An 18,740-nucleotide genomic window follows, 5' to 3' on the forward strand; every position below is an offset into this window, starting at 1 on the left:
ACCTCGGCCCGCATCGCCTTCCTTTTCAATTAATAAATACAATGTTACCTATGTTTTCATAAGATGTGGGCTCATGGGCCCAGCCCGCGTGTGGGCACTAGAGCCTAGCCCGCGTGTGGACAACTGAGCCCAGCTCGCATATGAGAGCCCAGATGACAAGTGTGAGCCCACCTTATATGTGTGAGCCCAGCTCGCATGTTATGAGCCCAGCTCGCATGTCATGATCCCAGCCCACATGTGCTGGCCCAAGTCACATTAATCCATGGTTCTAGCCCACACGTGAAAGTCCAGCTATTCAATGCACCCATGGGGACCTGTTTAGGGCCTATGACCGAAAGCGGGCATAACAATAACTAATACTTTAAGTCAAGGTTTATAACACGTTATCAGCACGATTCTTTGCCAACTGAAACTTTATTCTCGAAAGAGCTACGACTTATTCTGACCCACGAGTCTCTATCAACTAAAACTATTTCATAAAAGAGGTACGATTTCTTTTACTCATTTTATTCTAATTATTATTACATATTTATTTATGTTACTGATTGAAATCTATAAAAATGGCTATGACATCAAATAATACTATAAAGATGGCTCTGCCGTCAAGTAATACTACTAAAAAGAAGGCGCTGCCGTCAAGTAATAATCAAAAGTTTTCGGGCCGGCTATACCGTCGTAACTTTTGTATAAAATTATTATTTCAACTTGCCTGTTTTTTATATTATGTGACATATTATATCTTATATAAAATCTATTCAGAATGGCGAATCTTGTAAAATTAGAGTTGGTTGCCTTGGATGTTTCGTGGAATAATTATTTGTCATGGGTCCTTGATGCGGATTTACACCTTAGTGCTAATGACCTAAAAGATACTATTGACCCAGAAAAAATCCCAACCGTTGAACAAAATGCAAAAGCAATTATCTTTCTAAGGCATCACATCCACGAAGATCTAAAATCTGAATACCTCACTATCAAAAATCCACTCACCCTTTGGAATAATCTCAAGGATAGATTTGATTACCAGAAACTTGTTCACTTGCCATCTGCTCGATATGACTGGATTAATTTGAGGTTACGGGATTTCAAATATGTAGCTGAATATAATTCTGCTCTTTTCAAGATAAGCTCAAAATTAATTTTATGTGGTGAAAATATTACTGATGCTGAAATGATTGAAAAGACTCTCTCAACCTTTCACCCCAACACAATGATCCTGGATCAACAATATAGGGAGCGGAATTTTTAGAAATATGGCGAGCTGATATCTCTCCTTCTTGTGGCTGAAAAGAATAATGAGTTGCTACTGAAAAATCATCAGATACGTCCCACGGGCTCTGCCCGGTTACCTGAAGTACATAACATGTCATTCCTGAAGAATGAATGTGGGAAAGGGTATAGAGGAGGACGGGGTTATGGACGAAACCGTGAACGTGGAAATTTCCGTGGTCGGTTTCCCAATCAATATCATTTTGGCCACCTGAAGTGGTAACGTGATGATTACAACTCTGGCCACCAGAAATGGCAACGTGAAGTGCCAAATAAAAGAAAGGAACCCCAAGAAGGAGGGAACCGAGGCATCTGTCATAGGTGCGGATCTGAGTGGCACTGGCAACGTACTTGTCGCACACCCAAATATCTTATTGATCTCTACGAGTCATCCAAAATGAATAATGGAAAGAGAGTAGAAACCAACTTCGCTAATTATAATCTAGTTAATGAACCAGTCAATAAGGCCTCAAATGAAATAGACACTGGTGCTAATCTTTACTATGGTTTAGACGACTAGACTTCATATGTATTGTCTTGCTTTACTTATTACCTTTGTGTTTTAATTATTTCCATTATGTACTCATTTTATGTACTTGTTTCATGTTGTTGTTCTATATACTCGGTGTGTTTTTAATAAAGATATTTTTCGTTTATATATGTATAAAGATGGAAGATATATGCATTGTTGACTGTGCAACCACACAACTATTTTACAGAGTCAGAAATACTTCTCACAGTTGACTAAAACCAACTCACATGTGTGGACGGTCTCGAATACATCAAATATAATAGAAGGTTTTGGGAAAGCTAGTTTTCTTATACCAAATAAGACACACATACACATACAAGAGGCTCTATACTCTAGCAAGTCAACTAGAAACCTACTGAGTTTTAAAGATATCCGTCTTAATGGGTTTCAAGTTGAAACTACTAATGAGAATGAAAAAGAATACCTTCTCATCACCTCAAACACCGTTGACAATAAAAGGGTCTTAGAAAAAATTCACTCAGTTTCTTCAGGATTATATGTTATGAGTATACGAGTTCTTGAATCTCATAGTGTCAACATCCTCAAAGTCATAGACCCAAAACTACTTTCCCTTTGGCACGAAAGACTCGGACATCCACGAGTATCCATGATGCGTCGTATCGTTGAAAATTTTGTGGGACATCCTCTTAAAACTCAAAAGATAATATCCCAAGATGAACTTCATTGTTCAGCATGTTCCTTAAGAAAACTGATTGTCCGACCATCCCCAGTTAAGCTTCAAACTGAGTCCCCGAAATTCTTAGAAAGAATTCAAGGTGACATTTGTGGTCCTATTCATCCATCTTCTAGCCCATTTAGGTACTTTATGGTTTTAATTGATGCATCAACTCGATGGTCTCATGTATATCTACTTACAACCTGAAATAGAGCCTTTGCCAAATTACTTGCCCAAATAATTAAACTCCGAGCTCAATTTCCTGACCATCCCATTAAATCAATCCGACTAGATAATGCTGCTGAATTTACATCTGCAACTTTTAATGATTATTGTATGTCAGTAGAAATCTCAGTCGAACACCCGGTAGCTCACGAACATACACAAAATGGTTTAGCAGAATCCTTAATTAAAAGACTTCAACTTATTGCCCGTCCCTTACTCCTACGAGCAAAGTTACCTATATCTGTTTGGGGTCATGCAATACTTCATGCTGCAAATATAATTAGAATGAGGCCTTCTGCTTACCACAAACAATCCCCTCAAGAATTGGTTCTTGGTCAAGTACCTAATATATCTCATTTAAAAGTATTTGGTTGTGATGTGTATGTTCTGATATCACCACCACAAAGAACTAAAATGGGACCTCAAAGAAGAATTGGTATATATGTTGGTTTTGATTTTCCGTCTATTATAAGGTATCCGGAACCATTAATTGGTGATGTTTTTACTGCTCGGTATGCTGATTGTCATTTTGATAAATCTATGTTCCCTATATTAGGGGGAGATAAAATTTTGCATAAATTAAATTCAAAAATATCATGGAATGCCTCAGTATTAAATGTTATTGATCCGCATACTAAATAATGTGAATCTGAGGTTCAAAGAATTATACATATGCAAAATATTGCTAATCAAATGTCAGATACATTTAATGATTCTAGAAATGTTGTGAAATCATATATACCTGTTGTTAATGCTCCGGCCAGGATTGAAATCCCTGGCAATAAATCAATTTTAGCGGAATTGATTGGTGATTCAAATCCACGCCAAAAGCGTGGTAGACCTATTGGTGCAAAAGATATTGTACCACGAAAACGGAAATTGATTGAAATTGCCCCAGAAGTGGAAAAAGTTTCAGAAAATACCCCAGAAGTGGTATTGCCTCCTGAAGAGGTTCAAGCCCCTGGAGTGGCTGTAACAAAACTCCCAGACGTGGGATTGCCTCCAGAAGAGAATGTTGCTCCAGAAGTGGCACATGCCCCAGAAGTGGCAAATGCTTCCACAAAAGTAAAGGTACCTGAAAATTATGAGATCTCAATGAATTATGTCCATAACACGAAATTACTGGATCGTGGGAGTATTGAGGTTGATGACGTATATGCTTTTTCCGTGGCATCTGATATTATTATGAACTCCGATCCTGAACCACAAAGTGTGGAAGAGTGTCAACACCGAGATGATTGGCCAAAATGAAAAATTGCGATTCAAGAAGAATTGCAATCCTTGCGCAAGAGAAATGTATTTGGACCTGCAGTCCAAACACTAGCTGGTGTAGTCCCCATCGGGAATAGATAGGTGTTTGTACGAAAACGAAATGAGAGAAATAAAATTGTGAGATATAAGGCCCGGCTAGTAGCCCAAGGATTCTCTCAAAGTCCTAGATTTGATTACCAGGAAACTTACTCTCCTGTAATGGATGGAATCACTTTTCGTTTTCTAATGGGTATGGCTTGGATGAAAAGATTAGAAACACGTCTCATGGACGTTGTGACAGCCTACCTTTATGGATCACTTGATAGTGATATTTATATGAAAATTCCTGAAGGATTAAAGTTAGATGAAACTAAGCCCCGTCATTTATATTCAGTTAAATTGCAACGATCATTATATGGTTTAAAACAACCTGGTCGTATGTGGTACAACAGGCTTAGTGAATATTTATTGAATGATGGATATGTAAATAATTAAGTGTGTCCATGTGTGTTTATCAAAAAGTCACAAACTGAATTTGTTATTATTGATGTATATGTGGATGATTTGAATATTGTAGGTACTTCTGAAGATATTACTAATGCTGCTACTTATTTAAAAAATGAGTTTGAAATGAAAGATCTTGGAAAGACAATATTTTGTTTAGGTATACAGGTGGAGCACTTATCTTCAGGCATATTTGTTCATCATTCCACTTATACAGAAAAAGTTTTTGATCGGTTCTACATGGACAAATCTCATCCACTAACCACACCAATGGTTGTTCGATCACTCGAAGTTGAAAAGGATCCATTCCGTCCTAGAAAAGAAGATGAAGATGCACCTGGACCCGAAGTTCCGTATCTTAGTGCAATTGGTGCTCTTATGTATCTTGCAAATAACACGAGCCCAGATATTGCTTTTGCCGTGAACCTGTTGGCAAGATTTAGTTTTGATCCAACTAAAAGGCATTGGGATGGGATCAAGCATATATTCAGATATCTCCGAAAAATAATTGATCTTGGACTATTTTTCCCAAACAGTTCAAAATCGCAGCTAGTTGGGTATGCAGATGCCGGATATCTGTCGGATCCTCATTTTGGACGTTCACAAACAAGTTATCTATTTACATATTGTAATACTGCTATCTCTTGTAAGTCTACAAAATAGACTATGGCTGCAACTTCATCAAACCACACAGAGTTACTAGCAATTCATAAAGCAAGCAGAGAATGCATTTGTTTAAGGTCGGTCATTCAACATATTCGAGAATCATGTGGATTATCAAGTATTTCAGACAGTCCTACAGTTTTATTCGAAGATAACTCGGTCTGTATCAGACAACTTAAGGAATGATATATTAAAGGGGATCGAACAAAACACATATTGCCAAAATTCTTCTACACTCATGAACTTCAAGAAAATGGCGATATTAATGTACAACAAGTTCGCTCATGCGATAATCTGGCGGATATACTTACAAAGTCATACCTACATCAACATTTGAGAAGCTGAGAAATAATATGGGTATGCAGAGTTTAAAAAGTTTGCTATATCAAAATGACAAAATGTGAGACATTTTATTCAGGGGGAGGTTGTACTCTTTGTCCTTCGTCAAGGTTTTTATCCCACTGGATTTTCTCCTTACAAGGTTTTTTTATCCCACTGGGTTTTCTCCTTACAAGGTTTTAATGTGGCAGTCAATCTTTGCAATAACTCGCATTTGACAATTAAGGGGGAGTGTTAAAATATTTGAATAAATATAAAGTGATTGTCAAAACGTATCGAGGAAGTCTCTCAAATCTTACTGAGGAAGACTTGCACAGCTTTTTAAGAAAGAAACTTAATCAGGAAGACTTGTAAAGCTTATCGTGGAAGACTTGTAAAGCTTATCGATGAAGTTTTGTAATACTTAATAAAGAAGATTTGAATAGCTTACTTAGTAATACTTGTAAACCAACTCCTATAAATAGCTCATTTAGCGAATGAAATGATATACAATTTACTCTTTATATCTTCTATTCTCCTATATTTCCTCTATATTAAACATAACTAATACTTTAAGTCAAGGTTTATAACATTTACCTTTTATTCGTTTTTTATTTACTATACTTATTAAATTAGACAATTATCCGAAGAAAATTGGTAATACTCCATATGTCCTTTTTTTAGTTATCACATTTTTTTTAACTATCAGATTGATTAAATTTTTAATAATATAATTTTTTATTTTATTCAATTATTAAATATTACTACCTCCGTCCCTCCCAGTTGTTATCGTTTCTGGGAGAGTGTTCAACACGCATTTTAAGATGAATAAAAAATTAAGTTTTATAACTTTTTTTAAAAAAAAAAAATTCTGAATAAAAATAGAATGTTTAAACTTTTATTCAGAAAAATAAAATTTTAAAAAAAAGTTATAAAACTATACTTTTTATTCATCTTAAAATGCGTGTCGGACACTCTCCCAGAAACGATAACAATTGGGAGGGACGGAGGGAGTAATAAACTTCAATTAAATTTTGATCAATTTTACCGTAATAAATACAACTAAAAAGGGCGGAGAGGTAATGGACAACAGAATTGGACGGTGACAGTATTTCCAATCCTCATTTTAATTTGATTTACGTATATTTTTCGTGGTGGTGATATTTCCAAGTCTCATTTTAATTTGATTTACGTATATTATTCGTAATGATTTCTGTTCAGTTTATAAGATAAAATACAATTGTTATACCATATGCATAGTTTATTCGTGGTGGACTTATTGTTTATTCAAATTAGTTATATTTGGGATAATAGATTTCTGGTTTATTTTGAATTTGAAATCAAGAACGAAAAAAACTCAGAGATTTAACCGATTGGCACACGAATCGTAAACATATGATGTTTTCAGTTCTCATATAGGTGAGATTTCAGGCAGAAAGAGGGTTTATGTACATCCGCGTTGTGTACAACTGTCACCGTAGACTTTTGGTGTTGTGCGGCACATGTTTGTGGGGGTCACATGTTAATATTCCGTTTAACTATGAGTTGGTTATGATGCTTTATTGGGGGTTGCTGGTTTTATATATGAACTTACTTATGATTAAATATAAAAGCGCGTTGAATTTAACATTCGACAACTATCTTGTTGATAAACGATAACTCAAGTGTTTTGTGCTGTTCTGTCTGTTATGAGTATGAGTATGAGTATTGATAACACCAAATCACCCGGGTATTTCTTTTGTTCTATTCGACTCAAGCTCCATTTGTGTAGAACCAATGAGTATGGGCTACAAGTACGAGTATGAGTATGAGGTGGTTGATTTTGACAGTTGCTTAACTAATTGAAATTTCAATTTCTCTTCTGCTTTCAGATTTATTAGCATGTAAACATGTCACACTCCAGAAGAATCAGAGGTTGGCCAAATTATACTCTTATGCCCCCCCCCCCAAAATCCTAATTGTATGTGACAAAAAATTGAATCTGCCGGAAATTAGGCTTATTTTTATGTCAATTATTTACATATGTAAACAAACATTCAAGCCAACCATTGATTAGTCAAGATGAGCCAAACCAAATACTACTAGAAGCTTCTGTGTAACACATGTGATAACCGTGTCAAATGTCAATTATTATCACTATAATATCCGCCATATAACACGCTTTAATCACACATTGCATGTACACCAAACCAACAAAAATTAATTGATTGTGTAAATTTGATAACTTTCGTTCTTTAAAAATTATAAAATTCAACTTGCACGAGACATGTCAATTTCCGATATCTTAGGAAGTCATTTTTATAACAGTTGATCATTTTTTTTTGAAAAACAAGAAGACAAGTTACAAAGGAGTAGGCATGATTTGCAACTAAGGGAAGAGAACCCCACCCCATGAAGCACTGGCTTTTCCATGAACAGCCATATTGGCTATATTATGAGCTACTCCGGTTACTATTTCTGTGTTTAAATAAAAAAACCCTCAAAACCTGAGCTTGGCACCAATTTTTATAACAGTTTATCGGACAAATTTTACATGGTAATCAGTATTACCTGAGATTCAAAACAAAAGTTTAGTAGTATCGTTTCTTCCCTCCCCTTTTTTTTCAAACTCTGATACCATCAGGCAAAATTGGTATATGGTACAACCCGAAAAATACACCTACAAACAACATAAAGTTCTCAACTCCTCCAGCTTGGGAGACTTGGCCCCAATTATACAGCCAAAAAGCTTAATACAAGTTATAGGCAGACCTTTGATCTGTGAGCGGTATGACATGCAGAAACACGTAGATCAGAAATCATCAAATCTACATTCCTAAACATACATATAACCTTTCTAGAACTGTTGCCTGCTGTTTAATTGTATCATCTATTAAATTACATTCACAAACTTCATACCATATAATTGCCAAAAAAAAAAATTACAAACAAAACCTAAACCCGTTTTTTAAGACACCTCTCTGAAGCCCTCAAAGAATATTATGTGCCTTTCTTATTTTTCTTTGAATGTACGTTCTGGCCTCTCATCTCATGAAGGATACAAAGTAAGCTATGAATCCTGTAATGGAAGAAGAGGTTACCAGAGAGGGCATCTGAAATTGTACCAACATTGTTACAGATCAAAAATCAACTCTTTCGAAGTCTTCCTTCTTTTTCTGGAATCAAGAAGATTGCACTGCCAACCTCTGAAGATGTTCAATAAACACCTGGAGATTCACGTCATCGGTGAAAATTACGTCCATACCAGCTGCCATTTCCGAAGCATTGTTATACGTTGCTGATGGATTCAACTTTGCCAGTAGAAATCTTGCCTGCTCAACATAATTTTAAAAGTTCAAGATAACCCTTGTTAACAGATATAGATAAAATACCAAGTGAAGGCCGACTAGACAGAGATATATTATTATCAAAATTTACCTGGGAGCCATGCTGATCACAGACAACCAATCTTGGAACCGGGAACCGGTCACGAATGATTAGTTGGGCATCGTTATGAGGAGCTTGCAACAATTGTGCAAATGCCTACAAAAAGAAAGTGACACATTGAGAACTCCATTTTCATGCTGAGAACCGTTCTGAGGTGCTTGCAAGTTTAAACAATTTGAACAAATGCCTACAAAGAGAAAGTGAGAACAAACTTCATTCTCATTTAGCAAATATGAACCCCTGCTAATCTATGATGCATTTTAGTGCTCTTTCCATAGCATAGTTGGCAAGTCTCATTGAAGGCAAATGTCTGCCTGTGTGTATTTAATTTTTCTTGCAATTTACCTAACCCAAAAAAGAAAAGCCAAAAATATTGGGGTCATGTACTCCTGGTAGCCACTTACTATGCAGGTCCTAGTCACCCTATTTAATTTCCGATATTCCAACTGCGGGGAGCACTACTATTTTCTCGCTTGTCTCACTTCAAGATATCAGTTTTCACCAGTGTCACACAGAGTTCTCTTTCTTTATTCATAAATTCCCTCATTAGTGTTCCCATCACATCCTAATACCACCTGTTCCATGTGTATGACTCTTGCATAAACAAGTTTTACTTTTCTAGTCACAGTTTTGTCGCTTCGACTCTCAATTGATCCTGTTGTATGTGCAAATGGGCAGGTCTTGTGTGCATTAATATGGTGCTAATAACAAACTTAGTTCTCTCACTCATATGTGTGATTATATGCTCATTCGGTTTGTTGCTAAGTTTAATTCAATAGGCACGCAGATTCCTACAAGGCTTGCTTCAGCTTCGGAAAAACTGATAATATATATACACACAACTAAAAGCACGGATACCAAGAGCACACCTGATGTTCTGGCTGGTCTTGGTAGCCCATATTTCTCCACTGAGCTATTGTCATTCCATGAAATATAACCATACTAAAATATGAGTCCAACAAAAGAATACGATCTGCAGCAATCGATGCCACATCCAATAGAACTGCTTCAGGCAGGCCATTAAATGAATATGAGATAAGTGATGGTTGTATCATAACAAGAGAGTTGGGCACGTTTTCTCGATTCAACAACATCCGAAAATAGGCAGTCTCGTCCGGACTATTGTTAAACACCTGCAAAGTAGCAAGGGGGACAAAGTAGCCAGATACACACATCATATACACAAAAATACAATACATAGAATCTTGTAACAGAAGTCTGAACGATTCCAAGCAGAAGTACCTGCACGAATTGTGATCTTCGCAAATTAAACATAAACTGTGGGAACAATGAAAATAAGGGGTTTAATGTAAATGAATGTGGATCATCCTTGCGGTAGTCACCGAATTTTGAGCAAAGACGGATAAGGTTTCGATCTAACCACCGCGTGGCATCAAACTCTTCCTGATAAAAAGAAATTAATAGCTGATAAAGTTAACTAGCTATATCTAGGTTATATGCAATAAAAAGCTTCAAAGAAAAAAAATAAAAATTCTGAAAGATAGCAACTAAAACAGATCAATAGATGATCGCAGAGAGCATCATACGAGGAAAAAGAGGTGATTAGATAAAATATCAAGACATGAAACTCCATATTCGAATATAAAAATTAACCATGTCCTGAATGTGGACACAGACAGAATTGTTTTTAAATATATATATATATAAGATTAAATATAGCGTAAAAAATTATACGTAATACTCAACTTAACATGACTGTGCAAAGGACTCTGTAAATTACAGATGGTTTTTTCTCGAACGTATAACATTGGATTTCTCAGTAACAAACGTCTTAACATCACTTCCGAGGCAGTGACGGAGTGTCTTCTACTCATCTTTTCTCCTTTTTCTCTTTTTCTTTTGCACCCTAAATCGATCTCATGAGTTATCTTTCCGTCGGTCGAAATGGTTCAATTTTTTATTAAAGGACATCATTCCAAAAAAATTCTACAATGTTCCACATGGAAAAGAAATTTCAAGCTGAACATTGATTGAAGAAACTCATTAGGTCACTACTAAGTACCATGAGATGCCAATTTCGAAAATACAGATAAATGCCGTGTTATTTAACTTTTTTTCCATTTGGTCCGCAAAAACAAACATAAGGGTTAAATATAAAAATAGCATTATCAGAAACAAACAAATTCTCAGTTTTCTTCCTTTAGGCCCAACAACCTAGGATTAAAACAATAAGCCACTGGCTCCCATCTATTTTTTTCTTGTACTAATTTGCTTTTAACCTAACTGTCTATTGATATTATATATTTCTTGTATGCGCAATAAAATTACAGGATCAGGAACTTTTTCGAAAAAGTTAGAGAACTACACAAGAAAAGCCTACTCAGACTTCAAACATTTATGTACAATTCGAACGATGACAGTACCTCCATCTCCATTTTATGAGAGGTTAATCTTGCAATTACTACAGCAGCTGTTTCTTGATCAAATCCTTGTACCAGGTCCTGCAAAATCATAATGTTCACAAGCAATTAACATTTCATTCTCTGATAATACCTCATGCAATATGAAATAACCATTATCTAAACAGCAAAGAAGAAAATATCTCGTCTGCATAGAATTTGTATACAAGACAAAAATAAGGTAAACTGTAGGATTCGGATCCTATAAGGCTGCACAATTCAAACCCATCAAATGAGGACTGGATATGTGAAGATTAAGCAAGACATTTTGCATTTACGAGATAAAAATTGGAAGCACAACAGTTATTTACTAAATTTTGGTTGGGATGGGAATTTTTGAAACTTGAACATTCCCAAGACTACAAAATTTTTGCAGAGTAGAATTAGCATGAAAGAGGGGACAATCAGAACATATTTTTCCCCAAAGGTCGAATCAAACTCATATTCCACTTCACCAATTCTGAATGAAACAACACGGTTTATTAAGACCAACCAACATAGAGAATAAGAGGTGTGTCTGAGAACATTAAACCTATTGTCCTACTACAGATTATCTAAGTTGATAAAAATATATGAGCAGTTAATAAATCCATAATTATTCTTTCATTAATGATCACGCTGAATTATTATTGTGGAAGAAGACATGCACTAACTGATGCAATTAAGTCAAAGAGTTAAATATATACCATCTCAGCTACACTTTAATAACGAAAAAAATTACACAAACTCAATGATGAAATTGAAAGTACAAATCGGTACATACCTCCGACCCAACAGCACCATCTGTCCATCGTTTAGTTATAGTTGTGACACGCAGTCTTTGTTGACAATCAGGGCTTTGATAACTTCAAAATAATTAAAAAAAACAATATTTCAATACCAGAAATCAATATTTTTCTACTTGAAGCCAAAAGAAAGTAAAATTATGTAAATAATTGAAGTTAATGTACAAAGAGGATATCGTAAAAGATAAAGTGAGAAATTACACATCGAATAAAAAATAAATAAAGTCAAATTATATTTTAGAAAACTATCAAGCAGGTAGTTTCAGTATCCTAAATCCTAATACGCCTAATGGTAAGCCTAGGTGCCCACCGATGCCCAGATTCCGCAAGGCATCGTCTCCCCAACAAAATCAAGGCTGGACGGGTACTCACAGTTATTTCCTTTTTCGACCCCGGTAAGCTAAAAACCCAGAAACTAACATATTAAGATACTTGAATTGATGGATATGTATATAATGGTATCAAATCCTACAGAGAGTCGGACAATATGTGATTTCCCGTTTACCTCGTAAGGAACTGTATGTACAGCTGTGGATTGATATTTCCTGAAGGATCTTGTTTTTCACTAGATGATATATCAAAGAAAACAGTTAAGCAAGTTGTTTTATCAAGGCCACACATCTTCCAGGCAGTAGTGTTCCCCTGTCCAATAACTGTGCTTGCAACTGCAGGCCCTTTCTGCAAAACATACAGTACTTGATACTCAAAAGTAATGTTTAAGGCCATAGCCGTGTTTAATTTCAGTGAATTCAGAATCACAAAAACACCAGCTTGTGAAAAATTGCAGAAACCAACCTTTTCCAGAGACGTGCAAGGTCCAAGGATTCCCTGAATCTTTATATCTTTTGAACAATTGATCTCAAGTGTACCACTGAAACATTTAAATAAATGATTAGGTTGGGATCCAAGATGAAGTGCCGATACGATATTTTATATCTTGTAATTGACCTTAACCCGGTAAAACAAATAATGACTGTAGGCTTGCTTTACTGTACAGGAAGTCGAAAAATGCCAAAGGAGATTGGGAACTCATGTGAACATAGAAGGATATTTTTCTATTTTATTAATTAATAGTTAGTTTATATTTAGTGTGGAGAAATCAAGTATTTATTTACTTAGTTTACATGCAAGTCCATAGAAGTGACCAAAATTTTTGGAGTTCATAAATGTTTTATAGGCATAGGTAATTTTAAGGGAAATTTCAAAGACATCAAGAGTGTGCACCCTGTGATTAAACAATCCAATATAATATAACTTTAAAGATAAACCCCACTAGATTCATAATATAGAATTAGTAAGCTAAAGGTCATCTATAAATCAGGAAGGGTCGGGACTACGATTAGTCCAATCCAGCAATTAAGTGTAACTACAAAGAAAGAAACCTCACTGCTAGCCATAATATAGAAATACGATGGTAAAGGTTAACTACGAATTTAGAAGGTTCAGTCATATGTACGATTAGTCCGATTCAGCAACTAATTATACAAGAACAGACAAAGTGGAGTAACTTGTTAACACTCAACTTCAGATAGTATTACTGTGTGTGCGATATTAAAGCTCTATTTGAGAATAAATCATTTTCAGTACCATTTTGTACATATAACAGTAGATAACACAGCTCTGAAAAGTAGTTTGGCAAACTAATTCTATGACATGAGTTAAATATACTCAATGTACATGTGTGTGCACGTTTATTTGGTGCAGACACCAAAATCTTCTAAACCTGGCAAACTACAAGCAAAGCTAGCTGTAGAGAACATAAAAATGTTTCATGCAAACCATATCAAACAAAGAATGTAACGGACAGAGAAAACATATAAATAAGTCAGCAGTTACCATATTTAACAACAAGAAACTCACTTAAAGGAGAGCCCCAACGACTGCTCCCCATCTTCAAATACACGCCTGAAAGAATCTTTGAAAACAGAATGTCCAAAACTTTCAGATAGAACAACAAGCCCACCTGTTCTTTCAATAATAACTTTCATCTCTGCAACACCAACCTAACAATAAACACCGTTTTAGAGTACAAATCAGTGACAGCAATCTAATATAGTTCAGGGAAGCACTTGGCATATACAATCAGTAATAATCGCCGTGATCTAGACTAGATGAATGCATTTTACCAAACCAAATGAAGCACTTGCAAGTCATTTTTAGGTAGCTCCAGATATATAAGATTACAATAAAAAAGACACTGATATATGTACAAATTTAAAACGAAATTTTACTATTTAACTCTTATCTTTCCTATAGTTTATTAAACTAAAACTATAAATAATTGAGGAGCGAAATTATTTTTGTATATTACACAAAACAAATCTGCACTACTGATTGGCTAATTTATCTAAGCCTGAACCATATACATGTCAAAACATTGACGAGCTGGACCACCAGAGTACGGAAACACTGACCTAGTTTGTAACAGTGTAAGGAAAAAGCACTAGTGATTGCACTACGCAAGTAGGGGCAAGCTCCACGAGTAAAAAATGTACCATTTCATTCAATTATTAAACTGGCAACAAAACTGCCCTTGACTATGCTTACTCGCAAAGAAGCACAATTTTTTTTTGCAAAAACTCACACATGAACAGAGACTAAAATACTTTCTAGTCAAAAAATAAACCGTACTTCATCTCTAACCGCTCCTCACGTATTTTCCACATAAGTCTCTCTTCTCACACATGCATCCTGTATATTATTAAATCTAAAACTATTTTATTGAAACAAGCACCAGAAACTTATTATTCGCTGATCAAGTCAGGAATGTCAACTTTATGAAGGAATATAAGCTAAAATTAAGAGTCAGGCACGTGTTCTTATATGTTATTGATAACCTCTGCTTAAAGATTCTAGGATCAGGTTACAGCTATTATATACAGATTACATACAAACATAACAACTTTCAAGTTTACTTTAATAACTTCACAATGCCGAAAGACCAAACCCGAAGCCACATATCAAACCGGTAAATCTATACATTTTCAAACATGGGTCAGTTTGGAAGTTGCAACTAACCTGATCAAGTGCAGAGGCAAAAAGGTCCAAAACGTGCCCCTGGCTGACAAGCTGCTTCGCAAGTTCTTCATAATATTGGACGGCTTTTCTAAAATAAGGTGCTGCATCCTTGTCCAGATCTTTATGGGAACGAACTGGATCAGACAGGTCCTTTGATATGATCTGTGGAACAAAAAGATATGTTTGAATCACTTGACATCAAAACTACTAATTCGACTTAAAAAAAGTTGTTTAGCTGTAATTTTTACTCATTCTACAAGGACGGAGGTATAAAATATAGGATACATTGGGCAAAAGTATATCAATCCCGAGGATATAGTATTCACAGTGGTCCAAAACCAGATTATTAGGTAGCACTCACACTAAATTCAAGAAAATGAGGAAGGGAAGAGCTTACTGAAAAACAAAAGAGATTGGAGCGGAAGATAAAAACAGTTAAACATAAGCATTTTCACTTTTATGGGTAAGTTAAACATTTACATATATACGTGAGAAAATTTTTGCATTCAGTTCTAAATAATGATCGTAATACAAATAATTCTATCCCGTAGCATCAAAAGGGATACCAGTAAATTACATTATATAACATCAATTATGAACTAGGCCAAGAAATTGAAATCATAAAACCAGTAGACAAAGAGCCATACCGCACCAGGTCCTTCTGTACATGGACCACCGACTAGTGCAATTATCCGCGCTCCAGTACCAGGCAAACAAGCTCCAACCAATCCAGACGCAACACTGAGTGCCACTCCTGTACACCTCGCAGCTCTAGTAGCAGGCGGAACCGGCCACTGATCAGTAGCCAACTCCTCTAACAACTAAAAAAACCATATAATCAATTAATTATAAAAAACAACCAACAAAATTCAACTAAAATATCAATCAAAAAAGCCAAGAAGCAATACCGAAGTAAACGTGTATTCGCACTCAGAAGCAGGCAACAAGAACCTACTAACCCCAGAATCGAAACTCCCACCTTTCCCAAACCCACTACTCCTCCTCCCTAACCCCAACTGATCCAAAACCTGATCTTTCCCCAACTCTTTGGAACCCCGAAAAACATAAACTTTGGACATCTCCCCAAAGCCCAACTCATGAACCTGAACCTGAGTCCCAAAACTAATAAAACCCACAAGTGCATTCTCAGGTAACAATCCAATAGCCCTAATCAAAGCCAATTTAGCAAACCCTAATTCCTCATCAACCATACAAGTATCAAGCACAAACACGAAAACCGGGGCGCGTAAACCCCTATTATCATCAGCAGCAGTCAAACTATACTCAATAGTAGTGTACTGGGGGTACAATTCAGCAGGAACATTAGTTTCAGAAATAGCAGAATAGTGATGAGGAAAGTGATTGCGTTGATAACAAAAGGGGCAGATCCAAATAAGAGCAGCGAAATCGACACGAGCGAAAGGGGAGAGAATGGAAGAGCAGGTCTTACAGTGGAGAGGAGAGTAAGGGAGAGTGAGAATAGAAGGATGAGGATGGAGAGGAGTGATTGATGCGGCAATTGGGATGACGCATTTGGAAGATTCGACTTTGGTGCGGGGCCAGGTGTTCCAGGTGAGACGTACGCCGTCGATGTTGGTTTGATCGGTTTCTGCAAGCTCTGATGCCATGGAGGAGTCAAAGATGATGGAGAGTTAGGAGGACTAGTAGTAACTGATTTGGGAATTATGTTGGGGGTGTGGTTTATGATTCTTTTTTTTTTTTATGTTTGTGTTTGTTGGATCTATGTTGGAAGGGGATTATTTATTGTGTAATGAAAACAATGTGAACTTATTTTTTAAGGTTGACAGGGTTTAACCAGGGTTGTCAAACGGATAATTCGCCGCATCCGTCATCATCGGATTCGAATACGGATAATATTCGTTTTATTTCAGATATGGATAATATCCGTTTTTTTTATACGAATGCGGATATTTCGGACGAATATCAGATTTTTTGAATTTTTTGTTGCCCATACCATTTTGACGATGATTATAGAACATTTTCTACGATTAAATATAAATAATATATTTATAAATATATAAAATATGTGTACAATTATATAAAATTTGTATAAACGTATTATTTAATACATTTACACACACTATAAACTAAAAAATAAATTTTAAATTATATATAATTATATATTTATATAATTTAAATATCATATATGTATTTAGTTTCGGATTCGAATATCCTGAATTCGGATACGAATAATATCCATTTTTTCTCGGATACAAATAATATCCGTTTTTCCTCGGATACCGATGCGGATTTTTCGGACAAATATCGGATTTTTCAAATTTTTTTGACAACCCTAGGTTTAACAACGAGGCTTTGATGCTATAGTGGTGAGGTGGCTTTTTCTTATTGGCTACATTTTTTATACAAACATGAATATATTATCATTAATAAATATTAGTTAATTAAAATTTGATAACTTATTTTTTATTGTGCGTGATTGTGAATTTCAAATTATGATTGTGATTGTGATTGTGATTTTGGAGGTGGGGCGGGCTTGGTTTATGATTTCTAGGCAAGCTAATACGGCTCCCACTTCGGTTATATAATGAGACAACTAATATAATAACTTGGCGAAACACGAATAATTTTCTAGATTTTTTTATATTATATAATTATATTAATAAAAAATTTGATCATTTTTTATTGATAAATCTATACTATCTATAATAATTGGAATATAATTTGTAGTTTGATTAATCCTTATTTTGATTATCTTTTTCTATCACGACCGTCAGATTTTTTTTGTCAAATTTTTTTCATCAAATAATCAAAGCCGTTACATCCAAATACCAAAAAATACACTACACAAGGTCTCAGGTTCGAATCCCGTCAACAACAAACATTTATATTAGTATTTATAAGATACATATAAGTTCTCAAGTTTGAATCCCGTGAACAACAAACATTTATATTATTATGTATAAAGATACATATAAGTTTTCAGTTTGAATCTTACCAACAATAGATATTTATATTATTATTTATGAATAAAATCTCATCAATCATATATTATATATACTATTTGAACTTAACTTGAAATTATAAACAATGAAATTATAATTATATAATCATTATTTAGGGGTATATAATTATTTATATAAAATTTCAATAAATTATATAAATAAAAATAATATATATATATATTAATCAAGACCCGTGCATCGCACGGGCCGTAAGCTAGTATTGTATAACATGTAAAACTTATCAAATATAAGTTGAGTATCTATCAATGTGTATGATTTTCATGTAAAATATTAATAACATTCATAACGTTTTTAATATATCTCATTAATCAGAACATATATTTTCTTGTTTGTGTCGTGTAATTTATATTTACTAAATTAATACAAGCAGGATATGTGTAAAAGGAAATGATTGAAGTTAATCCATCAAATATTGTAAATATGTTTATAAAAAAACTAAAAATTAACATATATCTATATTGCAGAGTCGAGTAAATTTTTTGAGTTTGGTCAAATAAACCCGGAGTAATGAGATATTTTATTACTAAAATCATTACTAATTTACAATTACCTTGCTTAATTTAAAAGGATTAGAAATGCATAATTAAAGTGGTCAACAATCGTAATATTCAACAAAGTAGAATTTACACTACAATTAATATAAGTTTA

The 18,740-nt window shown here is 34.8% G+C and overlaps 2 protein-coding genes across 2 annotated transcripts; one reads left to right on the forward strand and one right to left on the reverse strand.

Moving 5' to 3' along the window:
- The first annotated feature begins 760 nt into the window (after nucleotides 1-760).
- Nucleotides 761-1,249, forward strand: LOC141660820 (uncharacterized). Its single transcript, XM_074467806.1, has one exon. It carries the CDS (start codon nucleotides 761-763, stop codon nucleotides 1,247-1,249), a length of 489 nt encoding a protein of 162 aa, XP_074323907.1.
- A 6,978-nt stretch (nucleotides 1,250-8,227) lies between these two features.
- Nucleotides 8,228-16,822, reverse strand: LOC141724981 (protein transport protein SEC23 F-like). The gene is made up of 12 exons (XM_074527313.1): nucleotides 15,996-16,822; nucleotides 15,735-15,908; nucleotides 15,088-15,249; nucleotides 13,930-14,072; nucleotides 12,865-12,940; nucleotides 12,575-12,747; nucleotides 12,048-12,129; nucleotides 11,249-11,326; nucleotides 10,107-10,268; nucleotides 9,734-9,997; nucleotides 8,856-8,960; nucleotides 8,228-8,749 (listed from the first exon to the last, which is right to left on the reverse strand). Exons 1-12 carry the CDS (start codon nucleotides 16,713-16,715, stop codon nucleotides 8,600-8,602), a joined length of 2,289 nt encoding a protein of 762 aa, XP_074383414.1. The 5' UTR covers nucleotides 16,716-16,822; the 3' UTR covers nucleotides 8,228-8,599.
- Between the last annotated feature and the right edge of the window lie 1,918 nt (nucleotides 16,823-18,740).

This window comes from Apium graveolens, chromosome 5 (genome assembly GCF_009905375.1).
Source record: "Apium graveolens cultivar Ventura chromosome 5, ASM990537v1, whole genome shotgun sequence".
Taxonomy (NCBI): Eukaryota; Viridiplantae; Streptophyta; class Magnoliopsida; order Apiales; family Apiaceae; genus Apium; species Apium graveolens.

Coding starts and splice junctions, on each gene's coding strand:
- LOC141660820 (XM_074467806.1), top strand. CDS start 761: ATGGCGAATCTTGTAAAATTAGAGTTGGTTGCCTTGGATGTTTCGTGG.
- LOC141724981 (XM_074527313.1), bottom strand. CDS start 16,715: ATGGCATCAGAGCTTGCAGAAACCGATCAAACCAACATCGACGGCGTA. Junction 15,250..15,734: donor GTACAGAAGGACCTGGTGCG/GTATGGCTCTTT, acceptor TTTGTTCCACAG/ATCATATCAAAGGACCTGTC. Junction 12,130..12,574: donor TACATACAGTTCCTTACGAG/GTAAACGGGAAA, acceptor ATTATTTTGAAG/TTATCAAAGCCCTGATTGTC.